The 21287-nt window shown below is 40.2% G+C and overlaps 1 protein-coding gene across 1 annotated transcript in view; it reads left to right on the forward strand.

Annotated features, from left to right (window-relative positions):
- The window catches only part of LOC119413433 (DNA repair protein XRCC4), a 23462-nt gene continuing 2175 nt past the window's right edge, over positions 1 to 21287 (forward strand). The window contains exons 1-6 of the mRNA XM_037680482.1: positions 1 to 139; positions 2032 to 2219; positions 9342 to 9508; positions 10376 to 10540; positions 12522 to 12622; positions 20141 to 20264. Of these exons, the coding sequence (XP_037536410.1) occupies positions 1 to 139; positions 2032 to 2219; positions 9342 to 9508; positions 10376 to 10540; positions 12522 to 12622; positions 20141 to 20256 (876 nt within the window). The 3' untranslated portion in view covers positions 20257 to 20264. The remainder of the gene's footprint in view (positions 140 to 2031; positions 2220 to 9341; positions 9509 to 10375; positions 10541 to 12521; positions 12623 to 20140; positions 20265 to 21287) is intronic.

The following is a 21287-nucleotide window of genomic DNA, read 5'->3' on the forward strand; positions in this document are numbered from 1 at the left end:
ATGAGTGGGACAATCAACCAGATTTCTCTTAGTACTAATCTGGGCACCCCCTACTTCCTGCGAGTAGACTGGGCTGTGGACTTGGGTGCAGGGTTTACATTAGCCCTCACTGATGGCAGCTCTGCGTGGATTGGAGAAGGTAAAGATTTTAGGTATTTATTGAAATTATTCACAAAACACTTTGACTCACATGAGCATCTTAAGGCCCAAGGACAATACCCAGTCCTTAGCAGTCTTATCTGAGCACAAGTCCAAAATCTTTGCTTTTATCTTGAAAGCAGCTTTTGCAGTGCTTTTATTTTGAAGGCGAGTTGGTGTTTACGTCCATAGTCTCCTGTGTGAACTCTAGCTGTTGAGTCTTTCCACTGGCAATGGACACCTCAAAAACAAAAATACAAGGACTGATGCAGAATGTAGAGTTTTTAACAAGAAACTGATTTCTTATTGGGCGGCATGGTGGCTCAGTTGGTAAACCTGTTGCCTCTCAGTGAGAAGGCCGCAAGCTCAAATCCCGGCCAGGGACCTTTCTGGGTGGAGTTTGCATGTTCTCTCCGTGCATGCGTGGGTTTTCTCCGGGTACTCTGGTTTCCTCCCACAGACCAAAAACATGCATGTTAGGCTGATTGGTAACTATAAATTGTCCCTAGGTGTGAGTGAGAGAGTGAATGGTTGTTTGTCTCGTTTGTCTCTATGTGTCCCTGTGATGGACTGAGACCTGCACAGGGTGTACCTCGCCTCTCATACAGTGACTGCTGGTTATGGGCACCAGTGACCCCCGTGACCCAAAAAGGAAGAAGTGGGTAAAGATAATGGATGGATTTCTAAGTGTTAGTGTTTATTACTGAGGTCACTGGCAATGGTTCCCTGATGGGGAGTTTATGAATCAGTGTTTGGAAGATTCTGTGCACTGAGAAAATGAAACAAGGAGAGGAGAACTTTCCACACATGAGAAGGTTTTAAATTACAGATCCTCTCACTGGTAATCACCTGGCAGCTGTCATTCACGTTTAAACATGACTTCATTCAACCTTTATTTAGACAGGTTAATCCCATTGAGCCTCGGGGACTCGATTACAAGAGAGACCAGTGCTCATGTTGTAACCCAACAAGAATTGGTTTTCTTTCAATAAAAACATATTTTTTTACAACAGTTTCTATCAATGTTCATTATTTACATTAAATATATTAAGCTTAAGTTCTCAGATTCAAACTTCTATTGTTTACTTGCAATGTCTACTTAGCAGCAAATGGAAATTATATTTATAATTGATCATAAAAATTACATTCAACTGTTGATACAGCTCTTTGTATCATTCCATTTGTTTCATTTGTGGCCCTTTGGGGGAAAAATGCTTCCTCACACAATTTCATGCTTACGAGACTTATTTCGTTTAACTGCTCACTAGGCTGCTTTGCCACCAGGTGTACTATTCATCAGGCGGTCCAAAGCGCACGGACACCTGGCTGACCCCAGCTCATAAAGGTCTAACTGTTCTGGACCTTTAAGCGGTGGCACAGCAGTGACCTTGTGTCATCGTTCTTCTTCACTCTGGTGCTGCAGCTTACAGGTGGATAATATAGATTAAAGTCTACAAGGCTCGTCTTTGTACGTACAAGTCAATGCTGAACGTCTGTGTGTGGGGGTGCTACATATGTACATGACTATGTACTCTCTGGAGGGACACCTGGAACATAAATGTTCCTTTTTTTGTTGTCCATCTGCAGAGTTGACAGGTAGAGAAGGGTTGTGACAGTTATGTGTGGGCTTCTGGGTCATCAGGTTTTCCGTGTTTGATGTGTTAATTGAGACTTTCAAGCTGCTGTGAGCAGCTGTGCAACAGCTGATGACATTCCACTTGGTCTCAATGCACGCTTCCTTTCCAAATCTGCATTCACACGCACTCATCACCTCATAATTAGTGTTTATAGTATTTTTATGTTACTGTCTCAAAGCTGCATAGTTCAGTTCTATGCTACTTTGAAAAAATACCTTAAAAAATTATTGTTTAATCAGTGCATTTATTTTGTCAGTTTCAGAGGATGAGGTGACGAGGAAAGCCAGTGATTTGGGCGTCATGAGGGAGAAATACGTTGAAGATCTTCTTCAGGCTTTAACCAAATGCGCAGAAGGAAATGAGGGAGACGACAAGGAGGCGTACTCATTTCGTCTCACTCCTGATCACCGTCGTCTTTCATATCAGAAGATTAGCAACATTACGGTGAGGAAAAGCCTTTGGGAATAATGCTTTTATTATTTTAATCAAAATAAAAAATAATATAAAGAATGTTTGCAATGTTGAAAGAGAAAAATGTACTGGGTATTCTATCATTACAGCGAGACACTGGTATAAAAATAGTTTTACAAATGTTAAATTCAGCTCAACTTCTGCTGCATCATCAGGTAACGCATCTGCTGATGTGATGCAACCGCTAATCAAAGGTTTTTAAAGGGTGAAGCAGTACTCTCAGAGACAGACAAATGAACATGAAAAACACTGGAGTGTTAAAATCAGCTGTTCCTGAACTGACCAAATGGCTAATTTGCCTTTGCCTTGACGTCAAAATAGAAAATCAGTTTTGATATTTTTAGAGATAAAAGGATGCTTTTTTAATAGCTTGCGTATTAGTTTGCAATAAGTTTATCTGTTCTAACTGATAGGGGAATTTACTCATTTTACTTACTGTTCTCAAATTTTCTTTTATGCTTCTACGTCATAATCCAACAACTCAAATGTTACATTTGCTGCTTTAAGTAGGTCATATACAAAGCAATGGGTGATGTGAGTATGGCTGCATCTTTTTGACTTCCTGGGCACCAGTTAGGAGTAAAAACACACTTCCTAAACATACTGAAGTTCTGCTGCTGGGTGAGTTTAGTTGGAACTGGTTCGCAGTGCCATAAATCAGTGGTGAACATGTATGTGTACTTCAGGTGTGACTTCTGTAACAGAGTCCCCCTTTTTGTTGTCATCTCTCCCTGGGGACAAATGTCTTTAACTACATACATCAAAAATAGAAAGGAAGTCCTTCTTTTACAGGGGGCTGTTTAAAAGATAAGGTTTATGGTCTCCTCACATTATAGTACGGTAGTTATAAACGTTTAGTTGCCCTCAAGTTACTGTGAAACAGTCACAAATACTGGAGGGATGTTTACCATCTAGGAGCAACAAATGAGGTAGCAGCCATACAAGGAACTGGTTTGTTAATTAGAATTTTATGTGAAAAATGTACAATAAAAATAGTATTTTTAGGATTATAGGTTAAAGGCTGTTGGGTAATAGGTGACAGTGATTGACACGTTTGATGAAGGACAGTTCAGACGTTTCCCAGAGAAGGTGCCTTCAGGGAGCAGGTCACTTGGGGGGCTTTGGACGCTGTTAGAGCAGAGCTGACCACAGAAAGAAGGCCGGGAGGTTAGGATCACACTGGACACCATAAAATCCTGATTTATGGACAAGGCAAGTCCCAATGTTGATTAGACACCCCCCCCCCCCCCCCCCCGTTCAGTTTCCACTGACTTTGTCTCTGTGGGTTAAAAGTAAGACTGTTTACATATTTGATACTGTATTTCTCTAACACTTACTTTTTATAAAAATTAAAAAAAATTTGGTCCACTGCCATTGTAGGTAATCATATAACTGTGTGTGTGTGCATATGTGTGCAAGCATGCATGCATGTTTGTTTATTTGTCTGTTAATAAACACTCAAATAAACTTATTTATTTGTCTGTTTGTTCTTATGAACCAGTGGACTGATTTTAATGAAATGTCCATAAATCAACCATTGAATCTACAGCTTACTGACTTTTGGAGCCAACCTGATTCAAGACAAACACAGAAATGGCTGTACAGTAACTCAGACAGTTCTGCAGATATTAAATTGGTATTGCAGTAGCTGAAAGTCGTCTCCAACACCTACTCTGAGGGCTAACAGAATTAGTGTAAACTTTGTTTAGACGTTTGACAATTACTGTTTAAGTTCAATTCATTTCAATTTATTTATATAGCACCAAGTTACAAAAGAAGTCATCTCAGGGCACTGAACAGAAACATTCACATACATTATAAATGCCAATTAGTTAAGTTATTTAAGTCTGTTGGCGTCAGCCTCCCCACCATCACAGACATTTACACGTCCAGATGCAGGAAGAGGGACACCTGCATCATGAAGGACCCCGCTCACCCAGCACACACACTTTTTGCACCGCTCCCTTCGGGCAGGAGGTTGAGGTACATTAAGTGTAGAACCACTGGACTGAGGAACAGCTTCTACCCTGAAGCTGTTAGCCCTTCGGGCAGGAGGTTGAGGTACATTAAGTGTAGAACCACTGGACTGAGGAACAGCTTCTACCCTGAAGCTGTTAGACTCATGAATCTCTAACCAGGATAATCACTTAGAAAAAAAATCACTGTAATGCCACTTGATTGTTGATATGTGATGCTGACTGTCCGTGCTGCTGATCTCATGCTGCTGATTTATTTCATGCTGCTGCATTCATTCTTATTCATCTGCTCACACAGACTCATGTTCGTGCTGTTGTTTTTCGGCATATTATTGTTTTTGCACTATTAAGCGTTTAGCGTATTCTTAGTTCATATCTTAGATCTTATTACTGCTTTTCTTTTACAATTTTTACTTTTGTTGGATGGAACTGGGACCCTGTGTACACAATTTCATTCCACCTCATGTACCACATGCGATGCGAATGACAATAAAGAACCTTGAACTTTACCTATTTATCTAAGTCGATCCTGCTTAGCAAATGCTTTTGGCTGCTCCCTTCCTCAGGGCTCAACACAGCAAACTGGTAATTTGCACAAAGTCTTGACAATTGTTTTTATGCCGGATGCCCTTCCTGACACAATCACAGACCACCGAGCTACCATGCACAGCCCAAGGTGTGGAGCAGAGAGAGTTGCCATAAGGTGTCTGGGGGAGCAGCTGGTGGGTGTTAAGGGCATTGCCTAAGGTTTGCTAAACAGATTTAAATAGGGGTGCACCGATTTCTTTAATTTTGGGAAATCAGAAATTGGCCAATACTTGCATGAGAAGCCGATTTTACCCTTTTTTTTTTGTTTTAACAATTGTCTGAAGTTCATTTATATTTCAGAGCAGTACCTCATGGCCAGTTATAACAAGTTTGTATTGTTTCTAGAATCTTGTTCAAGGGCATGCTTTTCAATAAAATAAGATTGGAAAATTGAAGGTGCATTGTGACCTTATAACACCTGACAGTGTTGCTTATAAAACAAAATTGGTATCAGCCAAAATCGGAATCGGCAGGTCAGACTTTTTAGAGATTGGTGATCGGCCAGAAAACTGCCATCGGTGCACCCCTAGATTTAAATGAAACTTTCAGAAAAAAAAAGATGTACGTTTACTACGGATTAACTGTTGTAATTAACCCAATTCAAGATGGCTACCACAGAAAACAAAACAAAAACAGAAATATAACAGTTAATTTTACAGATTATAAATTAATATTTGATGTGCTCATACCTGAGCTTCATGTTTAACAAATACTCCCAAGAGTTAGATCTCATGACATCAAGCTCAATCATGCTCAATATTGTTTTCAAGATTTGACATTTGTATAATTTTATCCATTTTCAAGACTGAATGACCTCAGTTTAAACTCTGGCATGAAATGTGGTGGACAGTATGCATATCTTCAATGAAAGGCTAGACTTTTATTTTGAAATATTAATTTAATTGAGAGCTTATTGTTTAACAAATACAAAATAGTTGGGTTTAAATTTTCCTACCATTGGGTGTTGGTCAGTCGTTGGTGAAAATTTAGCCCAGTAATACTCTTCATGCATTTTGTGGTTTAAAATAGTGCAGTTTAGAATAATTGTTATCCAAACACTAAAAGGGAAAAATGTAACATGTTGCTTCTTCTACATTTTAAACATCTTTGAAGCCAGGACCCCTGTTGAAGATCAAGTATTTGAAGTATTTATTCTTTACTATCTGCTCTTCAGTAAGTCAGGTGCTTCAGCGTGCTTCGTGTTTCTGTGAAAGTTTATCAGGGATGGACTGGTCGACCGTCGCCCCTCACATCCCGCTCTTTATCTGACCTCACGCCTCCTCACAGCAGATGAGAGGGAATTTCTGGAACAAGCTGATCTCAGCGTCTGTGCCCACGCTTCCTGGCCCGAGTGCCCGTGCCCATCCTTGAACACTGTCACTGTGTGCACCCACTCACTTCCCCGTTGTTCAGACACAAAGGTTATTGTGAGATAACATGTAAAGGATCACTGACAGTAAGTTTTTACAGTGTTTTAAGTATTTCAAGGCAGGACGGTTTTATTTCTTAGAACTGAATCGTTGACTAAAAGGGGATATTACCCACAATTCTTGGGTTCAAACGTTGCTTTCAGTCTTCAGCAGCGTATTGGATGGTGTGATAACAAAAGCTTTGTTTTCTGGGTCCACAGCATGTAATGGTATCATTTTCACTGGGGCAGTTGTCCTGCACACCTACATCAACATTTGACCTTATGGTCTGGGTGGCTGACTTGAGACACACACAAACAAACATCTAGACCACACACACACACACTGGACCACATGTTTATGAGCAAACATTTTCATTTTCACACATTTAAGTAACCACTGATGACAGGATGTCATATAGAGTTAATTTTTGTCAGGATGAAGGTCAGAAACCGATAAAACAGTTGTAGGAAGCACAGGATTTCATTTTAACAACACTTTCGTTGTTGACTATTGGTAAAGTTAGGCCACACATACATGATATTGTGTTTAATTTTTTTTAAAAAGCTGAAACACTCACTGTAGTTAATATCTTTAATTTGTTGTTGTTTTAGTTGAGAAGAAAAATGTGGCAGTGAGTTTTCCATCACCGACACAGAGTCTGACCTCCCACATCTTGACAGTAGTTGGCAACAACAAGTGACCTTTAACTTTGTGTCTCAGGAAAAACAAATAAAGAAGAGATTGAATGACTCTTCTGGCTCTATACTGTCTCTTGATTATCCTTTTTTAGCTTGAAAAAACCGTAATTAGCATCTATCTCAAACAATAGGCATGATGCATTTAAGATTTGTAGCTGGTTTTGTGTAATCCGTCCTCTTTCCACGCAGGAAAGGTACATTTTTAGTGATGAGGAATACCTGTGTTCCCTGCATTTGGTTCTCTCAAAACCTGAGAGCAAAGATGATGAAACTTGCAACCGGTGGTAGCAGGAGCAGAATAAATAAACTGCAGCTGGGGTTCGTTTCCAGAGCTCAGCCAGTAAATAGACATTAAGCTTTAGCAGTTAAGATGTCTCTTTCTCGTGTCTTAATCTGGTCGTGTGAAAATTAGGAAGATTTATGAATGTTTGACAATGTCCCAGTCATTACTTTGATACAAGACTTGTACTGTAAATGTAAGACATTAGGCTACTCTTTGAAGCGCACCCAGCACATCAGGGTTCAGAGCTTCGCCTGCATCTGTTTTCACGTGGCTGATTTATTACGCTGTGACCTTCCTCAGGTGCAGAGGTTTAGGCACCGAGGGAAGAAGTAGAGATTAGGTTTGAGGAAATACTGAAGCTTGCAAGTTTTTATCTTGCACAATTTGTGCATCCCTCACATAAGCCAATAAATGGCAAAATTATCTTCTGCTGTGTACAAACTTGTATATCATCCAGGACATGATGAATCATAAGAGTTGAAAAGAAAGCAGCTGGACTTCTACTTTTGAGATGAAGATGTTTTGCGTCTCACCTGGAGCTCTCAAAATGGGATTAAGATAGAACTTCACTTCTTACGCGTCTTTGTTTACTTAGAAAATGCTTAACACTTGTTCTGTTAGAGTGAGTTGTTCATTTTATGTGTATATAGAATTTATTTATTGCTCAAACCAACATTTATATTATTAAAGACAACAAAAGAGCCGTTGAATTAGATCTGCATTCAAAGATACCAGACTAGAAGGTAACAGATTCAAGAGTTAAAATGCTGAAACTGCAGATAGGAGTTGTGTAAATCTGTAAAGTAACATGTTCAAGTTCAGCTACAGAAGAGAAAACAGCTGTGTGGCTTGCTGAGACAGCATCAGTCCAGGTCGGTTAATGACTGTTATTTTATGATCACTTTTGAAGACGGCAACTTTATTACAACGGGTCTTCAACCTCAGCTCAGGAAAGATTTAGCACTGTTCAGCTTTCTGTTTTTCAGTGTATCGTGCGCAGTACTTTGGGGTTTAAATGGAAGTATTTCCAGCACGACAAGCAAAGATGGAACAGTTTTCGGTAACTGCTGCAAATTGCGTTGAGTTTGTCCTGTTTAAAACTGACGGGCTACGGTGAAATTTAGAAAATGTTACACGTCAGCTAAACGCTAGACATTTAAGCTCTTCCTTTTATGCTGCTATGGCGCAGCCCTTCTGTGTGATTCTCTGCCAAGACACAAACCAAATGGGGAATGTTTGATGCCAGTGATTCCACAGAGCCACTGACAAGAACCACAGAGGAAATGACTCACTCTAATACTGCGTTGATGGTTGTGTTTCTCTCAGACACAAGAAAACAACTCATTTTGGAAAAGGTGTAATATTTGTTGCACCTTGGCATTGCAGAACTTCTCATGGTGACAGAAAGGTGCAAATGATTACTCATTTTTTCACTGTTTGCTGATTTTGGAAGGGCAGTGACTTTATTGGATCAAATCTACTATTCTGTGTGTCACTGTCTGGTTTACGATGCCAAAAAAAAAACTTTAATTTTTTGTGAAGTTCCCTCCAGCTTTTCCATCAGGATCCACAGGTGGCTTAGCAAAAAGCTCAGACTTGGATTTAGATCTGTCCTCACTTGGGTTTGCTCAAAAGGAATGGACACCTTGAGTATGAAGTATGAACCTGTCAATGCAGATGAAGTTCAATTGTTGTTATGGAGCTACTTTACTTGGCAGCTCATAAATAATTAAGCTAAAAAAACTCACCACGGAGCCCTTTATTTTCTGCAGTATTGGTGTTAATTTAATTAAACACAAGGGGATTCTGTTTTTTTTTATCATCCTTTTTTCCCCTATTATTGGGGCAGCTGTGACTGAGTGGTTAGAGCAGTTGTCCTCCAATGCAAAAGTTGGGGGTTCAATGTCCCTGGGCAAGACACTGAACCCCTCATTGCCTCCGATGTGTGTCCCATCTGTGCATGAATGTGATCTAAAGCGCTGATTAATCTTTGTGTAGATATAGTAGAGTGCTGTGTGAATGGGTAAATGAGGGCACAGATTGTGTTGTAAAGAGCTTTGAGTATTTTGATAAGATGGAAAGGTGCTTTACAAGTACAGTCCGTTTACCATTTATTAGCATCATTGTTTGTGCTACAGGTGCAGTTGGGCTCTGTAGAGCTCCAACCAGCTTCAGACCCTCAAAAACTGACCCAGGAGATGGTTTGTCAGTCTCTGCAGCGCGGCACAGATCTGGAGAGAGAAAACTCCTGGTTGCAAGAGAAGAACCGTAGGTTAAAACAGGATCGCCAGCAAATTCGTGCAGAGTAAGCAAAAATGAATGTTTGACAGAAAGCTATTTTTAAGTTATTTTGCCAAAAGTTTGTATTAGATAAACCAATACATCTTTTATTTTATTTATTTATTTATTTTCCAAATCTATTCTCCAATACCAAATTCAGGTATTGCTATTGGTGCATTCCTAGTTGTTTTTTTTTGTTTTTTTCCTTCTTTCGGCTGCTCCCTTCCTCAGGGGTCGCCACAGTGAACTATCTCACACAAAGACTTGGCAATTGTTTATTACATCTGTAATTATGCTGGATACCCTTCCTGACACAACCACAGACCACCTAGCTACCACACCACAACCCTCTGTGTGGAGCAGCCATCCAGGGCACACAAGGGAGCAGATGGTGGGGGTTAAGGCCTTGCTCAAGGGCCCAGAGTGGGGCAAAAATGAGGGTGGGGGCAGGTGTGGGTGCTTCACCTCTCCCACCCACATTTTTGATGTTGTTGGTACCGGGAGTTGAACCAGCGATCTTCTGATCACAGGCCCATCTTCTCTAACCTCTGCGCCACCACTCCCTGCATCTCTAGTTTATGTACCTACAAAAATCCCCTGGCACTGATCACAGAAAATGAATGAAAATAAATGAGGTCCAAACTTTAATTATTTAGTTTCGTTTTTAAGATGCCCAGTGCTTCTCTTGGTTAGCGTCACCATTTTATTGTCTTGTTTGTTGTTTGCTGTGTTAATAAATGTGAAGAGTCAGCTGGTGAAAGTCATCTTTATTGATCATTATTTTTTGTTCATTAAAACAAGCAGACATGGACACTGTTCATTTTTAAATTGTATTTCGAACTGCTTCTTCATTGGCTTGCACACGTATCTGGTTTTTTTTTTTTTTCAACAGGCTGGATCATCAGGTTCAGGAAAAGGAGACATTAGAGCGGAAACTGTACTCACATTTTGTCATGGTGTTGAATGAGAAGAAGGCCAAGATCAGAGGCCTGCAGAATGCAGTCCGTCAGCTCCAACACACTGATAACCAACGAAGAGATCAGGAGAGAGTGCAAAGGTCTGCAGGCTGATTGTGAACTGTTTGTATGAATTATAGTATCATTGAACTCATAACGCTGTGTTTGTCAGATATAACTGGTTAGATCTTCTGCTTAAAGCATTTCCAAATGTATTACATAATGCACGTGAGTGCTGTTATCAAGTTAGGGATGTTACCTTTACATTAAAGTTACTTCAACTTTGTAACAGTTGTGCAATAAACAATAATATTATATAGAAACATATGTCTTTTTCTATTTAAAAATGGGTTTCAGAATGCAAAATCATGTTTAAGAAAGGAAAAAGAAAACAAAAAATGATTAGTCCTTTTCTGCTGTCTAATGTGCTGCCAGCAGACCATCCCATAGTTTGTGTGAGCAGTCATTAAATGACTCCGAATGTTGAGCTTGCTTTAATATAACACAGTAAAATGCAGCCAACATATTTCTGTCTACAGCCAAACTTCTGCCACTTTTTCCACTGTGGCATTTGCACATTACAACAAGGTTTGAAAATCATTTTGTTTAAAACTTTCAGCTTATTTTTTTAAATTTCAAATAGGTGCAGTTGTAAAGATAAACCAACACACTGCCATGTGTTGCAAAATGCATAAAGTTGTAATTATGGCCCATCAAAATAATGTGTTTAAAGCTGCATTTGAGGGCTTCGTCACATTGCAAGAAGAATTTAACAGTTTTTCAGATGACTCATTTAAAAAAAAAAAAAAAAAAATTTAATCCACTGCAAATCATCTTTAGAGCCTCCACACACTTCTGTCTTTAAGAAGTTAATAAAGTTAATAAAATGAGACTATCTAGGATTACAAGTACCGTATTTTTCGCCGTACCCGTTGCACCGCACTATAAGTCGCATCAGTCGAAATATGTCTAATAAAGTGGACAAACCCATAAATACGTTGCTTTACCATATACGTTGCATCTATTATGCATCACCGCTGACATGTCGCATAAGTTACACGTCACCACTGACAACCCGGAAATGTGGGCCGGTGTTGTGCCAAAAATCAATTGGCTGCCAAATGGCAGCCACGGGGGCGTGCACGGGAGGACTTTAACAAGAATTTAACAAGATTAACATTTAAAAACAATTATTTGTTTTTTCGAAATTATAGCAAAGGTGTGTCTCAGTCCATCTTTTTCTTAATAAATGATCTTTGATGGTCAAATCAACTGCATTTTCAAAAGCCGATACGCAGAAACATGAATGCGCAGAAGGCGATTCGCTGTGCATTTCTGTGAAATTTAACAAGATAACCACCTAAAAACAATTAAATGTTTGCTCGACTTTATAGTAAAGGTGTGTCTCAGTTGAACTTTTACTTAATAAATGCACTTCATTTGTCAAATAAGCTGCATTTCAAAACCCGATTGGCGGAAGCAGGCACGCGCAGAGGGACGAGCTGCTGTTCATTTCTTCTAAATTTAACAAGATAACGAACTAAAAACAATTATTTGTTTGCTCAGCTTTATAGTAAAGGTGTGTCTCAGTTGAACTTTTACTTAATAAATGCACTTCATTGGTCAAATTAGCTGCATTTTGCCAAGGCGGCACAATGAAATGAAGCTGATTTGACGGTTGCACCAGGCAGAAGACGGTGGCAGGCTATGCCAAGCCGATTATGTCATTAATAGCCACTTTTATCTATTATACGTTGCAGCGGCATGCCATACTTCTCGACTGCCATCTAGCGGTTGAAAATTGTAATGCTCAATATTTTCAGTCAGAATGAATGAAAACTGTCATATCTCAGCCAAAAATTGGTTTATAAATATGGGAAGAAGAAAAAAACATAAATATGTCACTTTGGCGTATAAGTCGCAGGGCATGTAAATTAGGCAAAAAACTGGGACTTATAGGGCGAAAAATATGGTTGGTTTTACAGAAAACTCCTACTGATTCTTTTTCCTATTGGTAAAAAAAATTATACATTTTTGCAAATGTATGTAAATAAAACACTTTTTTGGTGTGATATTTCTTAGCGATAATGACCCAACTCGAGGTGAGCGAGGCAGCCAGAACAAAGAGGAGCGGAGCATTCATTACGTCCGTCCATCTCAGGAGCCAACCATCCTCATTGCAGGTCTGTTGAGCCACTTCTCTATTAAGTACAATTCTAACCTCCTCCTTTCTATTCAGTTCTTCGCAGGTGTATCTCCTTTGAGAGTGTGTCCCCCACTCTGTGGGCTGGATCGTCAGGCAAAGTTTTGGGAGGAGGGGGGGGGGGGGGGGCTTGCGGCATTACTTGCTACTTGCTGAGGACAGTGACTGCTGAATGATTAGTGCCTTCACATGCAGCCTTTAAAAGTTTCCAAACACACCAGAAAAAGTAGATAGATTTGTCGCTAGTTGGTTTTTTGAAGGAAAAAACAAAAGTCAAAAGAGGGGTCTGAAAACACTAAAGTAACTTGGCATCACTGTTCAGAGTCTGTGAGTACAGCCTTAGCTCACCCAGTGACGTCGATTCATGGGTTAATGAACGGCTGCATTTTGCTGACTTCATATCATTTGCTCGGCTCGGCTCACTTGGAAACACGGCTGAGGCACGTCCAAAAATTGAACATGTAAAGGGAGTGGAGACACAGTTGGCCGTTGCTTGGTTGACGCAAACTAATTAAAGTCATGTCCATGGAGAAGTGTTGGTGTCATTGCTTTTATCTGTGTGTACATGTGCTTGTCTGTTTAGAACAGAAGCTCCTTCCCAAAAGTGAAAATGCACAAAAGGTGCATCATACTGTATCTAAGTGAGCAGGGTTTAAAGTGTTAAACATGACGAACTGCTTGCATCCTAATGCACCTTGTGGTGTCATAATGTCACAATCGCTCACTGAAGTTTTTGGTTTCTTCTAAGAAATTTGATTGCCCCATAAACTGAACAATTAAATGTAATTAAATATCCATGCAGAGAGTTTAAAAGCAGAGATCATTCCCTGGGGTAGCTCGGTTCTGGGAAACACTCGTGGGGAAGTCTGCAGTGATTGCTTCAACACGGACAGCCTTGAGGTGGTCCTTCCCTTTCTGCAGCACACTGAGCAGGCAGGTGACGTCATAACTCCCCCCTCCACCCAGTCGGCAGCTCTGGTAGTCTTCTGCTGGGATAACCAGCAGATTACTCTCACAATTATTGTGTTGGTGCTCTGAGCCTAAATCAAGCTTCCATGAGAAAGTGTTACAGTGGTAACACATGTTGATGGTATTCTCTTCACTTTCTTTCATTTCTACTCGCACATATGCTCCCTCCGCCGGTCTTGGTTCAGACACTTTGGCCCCCAGATGGTGTTATTGTGGATTTATCTTGTCATTGAGATCTCCCAATACTTATCTTTCTTTTGAGTTCTTTGACAGTAATTAAAAGAGTTTGGGTATCTCTTTCAAGTTCAAGTATCTTTATTGTCATTTCCATCACATGTGGTACATGAGGTGGAACAAAATTGTGTTCTCAGGGTCCCAGTTACACCCAACACTAGCAACCAATAAAGTATAAAAAAAGTATATAAGAATCTAAGATATACACTGATATAAGCTAAACGATATGCTAAAAGATCTAAGATATACACAAAACACTAATAATATAAATAATATGGTGTTTTAAACAGCAGCCCAAACACGAGTCTGTGGTGAGCAGATGGGTATGAATGAATACACCAGCATGAGATAGTCAGCAGCATAAGATCAGCAGAATGGATAATCAGCACAAATAAGTCACATATCACCATTTGAAGTGGCTTTACAGTGATTTTTCTTTGTTTTTTATTCTTACAGTGATTATCCTGGCTAGGAATTTCTGAGTTTTAACAGCTTCAGGGTAGAAGCTGTTCCTCAGTCTAGTGGTTCTACACTTAATGCTCCTTAAGCTCCTTCCTGAGGGGAGCAGGGCAAAAAGTGTGTGGGCTGGGTGAGTGGGATCCTTCATGATGCAGATGGCTCTCTTCCTGCATCTGGAGGTGTAAATGTCTGTGATGGTGAGGAGACTGACTCCAACAGACTTCTGTGCAGCCTTCACCACTCTCTGCAAAGCTTTTCTTTCTGCAGCTGTGCAGCCTCCATGCCACACGTTGATGCTGGAGCACAGGATGCTCTCCACTGCACACCTGTAGAAGGAGATGAGGACTGAGCTTCCCAGACCAGCTTGCCTCAGCCACCTGAGGAAGTAGAGTCTCTGATGAGCTTTCTTGATCAGGCTGGTAGTGTTGTTGCCCCGGCTGAGGTTGTCATTTAGATGCACACCCAAGTACTTGTAACTGGAGACCACTTCCACCGCAGATCCTCCTATGTTCAGGGGGCGTGTGTGTGTGTGCTTTCTCCATCTGAAATCCATGACCATCTCCTTCATCTTCTTCACATTGATGTGAAGGTTGTTCGTCCTGCACCAGCTCTCCAGGTGTTCCACCTCATCCCTGTAGCTGGACTCATCATTGTTTGTGATGCATCCAACCACTGCTGTACCTTCTGCAAACTTTACAATATGACAGCCTGGATGGGTAGTTGCACAGTCATATGTGAGCAGAGTGAACAGTAGGGGGCTCACCACACATCCCTGAGGGAAGCCTGTACTAAGGGTTCTCACAGGGAGCCTGAGAAGCTGCAGCCCAGCTGAGCACGGCCATCTTGGCTTGTCTTTATTAGCTATGTTTACATGCGCAGAATTCTTTGACCGGATTGAAATGTGTTCTGTTTGAATAATTCAAATGTATTGTTTACATGGGCACAATCTGTTCATGACGAGCGTTTACATGCAGCGGGCTTTGTTCTGAACAACAGTACTGACATGCGCAGAGTGGTAAACTCTCCTTAAAAAAACACCGAAGAAGAAGTTCTACTTCCGGGTGAACGTAAACAAATCTGAGCACCCAAAATGGACCTGCGACAGGTTTTAATGATGGTGGAGACGTTATTGCAATCCCTGACTGAGCTACAGGTAATACAGATCATTATGAGCTCTTTCAAAGTTTCTAGAAGAAATGTGTCGCTCACTGACCAGTTTAGCTTTCCTGACATGCTAATATTATTAGCATTAGCCAGGCGGAAATGGCAGTCGCACATGCGCAGTCAGGTCAGTTTTTCACGATCAGATAAAAAAGAACAGATCAAGCGTTTACATGCGCACCGATCGGGTTACGGATTGGCGTAAACCACCCATTTCGTTCTGATCACAAATTATATCGGATCGCGCCGAATACACAAAAAAAACCCCGAACGGAGTGTTTACATAACACACTTTTATTCCGACCGGCCATTTGATCCGGTTACTTATGTCCATGTAAACATACCCATTGTTGTGAAAATAAGCCATATACTCAAGTCATATGCTATTAAATTCAAATGCATACCTGAATGTATTTTTATTGATAACTATTGTATAGTCTTACCATCTTGTTAGTAGTCACTGATTAGGCACAATCAGTTGTGTATGTTAAAAACAATCGCCATCATGTTTTTATATTCTTTCATCATACAAGTAATTTAACTATTTACTCATATCTCTAGCTTAGTAGCTTAGCTTGATCTAGATCAGTGATGTTTAGTTGACTACGATTTTTCCCCTTTGACATGCTTGGCCCCTGCTGACCTCTGAGCCCCAGGCTGTGTTTTCATACTAAGCAGAGCTGTAGGGGCTCTCTCTTTGACCTGCTCTCTCCAGGTTTAGCTTCTGATGGTGACAACACAGGAAGCATCACTCACAGTGGGGTGGGTGGGTCGAAGATAAGAGAGGAGGAATAAAAGCAAAGTTGAAAGTGACTCACTTTAGGGATGAGACTTTTAAAAAGAAAACTAGAGACTGCTTTCATTTAGCTGTGAATGTGGTAGCCTTCTTTAAAAGTTTTATCAAAATCTGTTCAAAACAAAGTGTTCCTTTGTTCTTCCACAACTTCTCAATCAGGCAGTTTTTAAACACGGGTAGGCTAGTGGCAGTGTTACAGGGCAAACAGGTGTGTTTGCCTCTGTATATAACTGATTGTGACCTGTGTGGAATGCCAGATCTCTATAACCGATAAAGCCTGTGAAGTTGTCCTGGGTTAAGAAAGGTTATCTGGGATAAGATGCCCTTAACTTACTATAAATGTGCCAAACATGTCAGTGAAGGAGAATCAGTAAAAGCATGAAGGATATGCTGTGCTTAGCTCCAGTTTCGAGTCAGACTCCCTTGTCAGCTTTATGAGGGGTGCAAACCCGAGTTCTTTTTGGTTTCTGAAGTTCTTCTTAAAGTTTTATTTTGAACAATGGATACATTTCCCCTCTCTTTAAGTTAAGCTGCTCAATACTTACCTGTGGTGTATTCAAATGTGTAATGGCACCTAAACATGAAACAGTGTATAAAAATATAATTTTAACTTTAATCTTCAGCCATTTTGTTTCTAGCATCCTGTCACATCAAACCACATACTTTGGTCCTATTTTTAGGTGTATCTATATAAAAGGTTAATGACAGTTTGACTGGCAACATTTTCCTTTAGAATTCTCTGACTTGGTCATTCCAAAACATGAACTTTATTCTTCTTGAATCATTTTTTGGTAGAACGACTTGTACTTTGGGTCATCGTCTTGCTGCATGACCCACCTTCACTTGAGATTCAGTTCATGGACAGATGTCCTGACATTTTCCTTTAGAATTCTCTAATTCAGAAATCATTGTCCCATCAATGATGGCAAGCCACCCTGGCCCAGATGCAGCAAAACAGGTGCAAACCATGATACTACCACCACCATGTTTCACAGATGGGATAATGTTTTCATGTGGTGTTTTCCTTTCTCCAAACATAAGACTTTTCATTTAATCCAAAAAGTTATATTTTGGTCTCATCTGTCCACAAAACATTCTTCCAACAGCCTTCTGGCTTGTCCATGTGCTCTTTAGCAAACTGCAGACGAGCAGCCATGTTCTTTTGGGAGAGCCGTGGTTTCTCCTTCAACCCTGCCATGCACACCATTGTTGTTCAGAGTTCTCCTGATGGTGGACTCATAAACATGAACTATGTTTACATGGAAAAGTAATGGGATCAAACGGCAGTTCGGAATAAAAACGCGTCCTGTAAACACCCCATTCGGGTTTTCTTTTGTTTATTCAGCGTGATCCGAAAAAATTTGTGATCAGAACGAAACGGGTGGGTTACGCTGATTCATAACCCAAACGGTGCGCATGTAAACTCTTAATCTGTTTGTTTTTATCTGATGGTCAAAAACTGACCTGACTACACATGTGTGACTTTGTCATTTCCACCTGGGTAATGCTAATAATATTAGCATGTTGGGGAAGCAAAACTGATCGGTGAGTGACACAACATTTCTACTAGAAACTTTGAAAGAGCTCAAAATGATCTGTATTACCTGTAGCTCAGTCAGGGAGTGCAGTAACGTCTCCACCGTCATTAAAACCAGTCGCGGGTCCATTTTGGTTCCCAGGTTTGTTTACGTTCATCCCGGAAGTAAACCGGAAGAAGAACTTCTTCTTCTGTGTTTTTTTTAAGGACAGTTTACCACTCTGTGCATGTCAGTACTTCTGTTCAGAACAAAGCCCGCTGCATGTAAATGCTTGTCATAAACAGATTGTGCCCAAATGATACATTTGAATTATTTAATCTGAAAACATTTCAATCCGGTCTAAAATTTTTGCGCATATAAGCTAAACTAGTGTGAGAGAGGCCTTCAGTTGCTGAGAAGTTACCCTGGGGTCCTTTGTGAACTCGCAGATTATTCCATGCCTTGCTCTTGGAGTGATCTTTGTTGGTCGACCACTCCTGGGAGGGTAACAATGGTCTTGAAGCTCCTCCATTTGTACACAATCTGTCTGACTGTGGATTGGTGGAGTCCAAACTCATAAGAGATGATTTGTAACCTTTTCCAGCCTGATGAGCATCAACAACTCTCTTTCTGAGCTCCTCAGAAACGTTGTGAAGAGCAGACTTCGATAGATCCCTGTCCCTGTTGATTTTCTAGATTTACGCCGCTCAAGGTGGCTGCATGTTGGAGCAGCTCTGCTACTTTCATTCTGAGATTTTGCCTTTGGAAAATTTAATTCCTCTTTTTTCTGGATGTAGATTACATTTTTTGGCTGATTGTTTCCTCTGGTATCAGATGCTGTGCATCTGGAAGGATTTTTACTGAAACTTTTTTAGTTTTGGACATTTGTTATGATGCGTAACCATGGCAATAAGGCAGTTTTCTACAACCAACAGCAACTGATTAACATCTCAAAAGCTCAAATAATCTCTCAACTACAGCCCCAAATCTCAAATGAGTTGAAAAGGATGTTCTGCAGACGCATTCTCATCTACTTGCCAGCTGTGCTCGAGTGCCTGATCACTGAGATCCTGGAACTAACAGGAAACACGGCTCATGACAGCAGAAGGACAGGGTCATCCCTCAGCACCTACAGTTGGCTGTCCACAACGACGAGGAGCTCGGCAGACTGCTGGGAGGAGTGGCCATCACTCTGGGAGGAGTTCTGCCTGGCATTCGGGCGGTCCTACAGCCCGGGGGAACTGAGAGGCCAGCCGAGTCTGGGTGGACGGATCGGACGGCATCTGCAGCCAATTTCTTAGTATCCACTGTGGGATGGACCTTTACAAGAGATCCTTCCTGCCTACAGCCATCAGTATCTATAACATCTCTTAATGAAATGAGGATAACAAGTTACAACAACAAATAATTTCCCTTTGGGATTAATGAAGCATTTTTTAATTAAATTGAATTGAATTGTTCTTTAAATCAAAAAGGGGCCCACTCACACCTCATCATCATCCCATTGATTGCAAACACCTGACTCTAATTTCATCTTCAAATTAACTGTAATTCTAGAGGTTCACATACTTTTGCCACTCACAAATATGTAATATTGGATCATTTTTCTCAATAAATAAATGACTAAGTATAATATTTTGTCTCATTTGTTTAACTGGGTTCTATTTATCTACTTTTAGGACTTGTGTAAAAATCTGATGATAATTTAGGTTATATTTATGCAGAAATATAGAAAATCCTAAAGGGTTCACAAACATTCAAGCACCACTGTATGTGCAGAGTTTGCTGCTGGTAGTTAGAAATTACTTTTGGTCTTGCAAAAGTACAATTTACTGTGGGTCAAATTGTTATTCTTTAGTATTTTTCCTAAATTTAGATTAAAAGAAATATGAACCGATTGTCCAAAAAAGTTCAATCTGGTCCTCTGGACATTCAAAAAAAACAAAACAAAACGAAGCAAAAAAATATAGAAACGTTTCGTCTCTCATCCAAGAGTCCAGAGGACCAGATTGAACTTTTTTGGATTTTTCTACCTGGATTATTGAGCATGCATCAGGATGAACCGATTGTGTCTTTGTCACGGGTTACTTGTTTATTTTTACTGGGTTTTGGTTAAGTTGTAGATCCAACGTTAGCAGTATGACGAGACAGTTTATCAAGGAATGTTTAATACAGTATTTTAATTTTATAATGTTCATACTGGGATGATTTTATATGAACTTCCTTAGAGTTTGATACAAAAATGTATATGCAATGTTGTTAAACATTTTAATGTACCAACAACTGCAAAGGAATGATAAAAATAGTTTTCAAAGTCTGTAATTTCTGTTGGTTTGTAATGTTTGTTAACTCCTTTTTACAGGTTGTAACTTGATGTCACACGGCTTCTCTATTGATCAAACCTTTGATGAGGACAACAAGCTGAGACGCAGTCGCCTGCTTCACTCACCGAGCCCAAACTCCTCTGAGCAGGAATAAGACTCAAGGTTAGTCCTGTCAGGGGGCTGAGATGAGTAGAGGCAGGGCAGCTGACTCGGGACCCGAAAGTCCCAGGCTCAATCCCCAGTCATTGCACATCTTGTGGTGTCTCTGAGCAGCATACCCTATCCCCAATTGCTCCCTGGGCACCCTCAATAGCCACCCACTGCTCCACCTGAGTGTCTCCCAGGTGCGGTGGGTTAAATGCAGAGAGACAATTTTGCCATTGTATGGGAATATACAATGATGACAACACATAACACATAATTATTATAAACTGTAAACACAGAGTACACATTTGTAATTTTCAGGTTTGAGACAATGCTCAGCTTTTACTCTTGATTACAGACAAACTGGCCTTAAATTAGAGTTTACCAACATTTTGTAAAATTACAAGATTTTTTTTCATTTATTGCTCAAAAATTAATGTATTAACAAACATGGAATGCTGCTGAAATATTTCATCCCATTTATTTGATTTACAGTCTTACAAAGGTCTGAATCATTTATTTGTTGTCGTTGCTGTGAGCGACTCAGCTGAGCTGTGGGCAGTTCTACAAATGTATAAACCACAACTGCTGAGAGGAAAGCTGCACCCCTTCTTTTGCAGCTAGCCAATAATCATAGGTGTGGTGCCCTTAAAGCCTACAAAATGAGCTATATGCAAATGGCATGGGAATTTTAAAAGTCAAAAATAGTTGTATTTTTTTGCATTTGGCATTTGAAACATTTTTTTACATCTTCAAATTGGAGTTGAGGTTTATTGTTTTGGATAGCAAAATTCAGCTTTCTGTGAAAATTGTCACACCAGTTTTTGTATTGTATCGTTTACTAAGACAATCACTTCATTTTAGTGTGCTGTCGTAGAATTTAGGTTCTGATAGCTAAATAAATGTCAAATAAAATAACTGTAGTGTGTACAGTAGTCCCTCATTTATTGCGGGTGTTAGGTTCCAACCCCCCCCCCCCCCCCCCCGCCATCCACAATAAGTTAAAAATGTTTATTTTAGTATTTATATATATATACATAT

This window comes from Nematolebias whitei, chromosome 8 (assembly GCF_014905685.2).
Source record: "Nematolebias whitei isolate Nwh7 chromosome 8, NemWhi1, whole genome shotgun sequence".
Classification (NCBI taxonomy): Eukaryota; Metazoa; Chordata; class Actinopteri; order Cyprinodontiformes; family Rivulidae; genus Nematolebias; species Nematolebias whitei.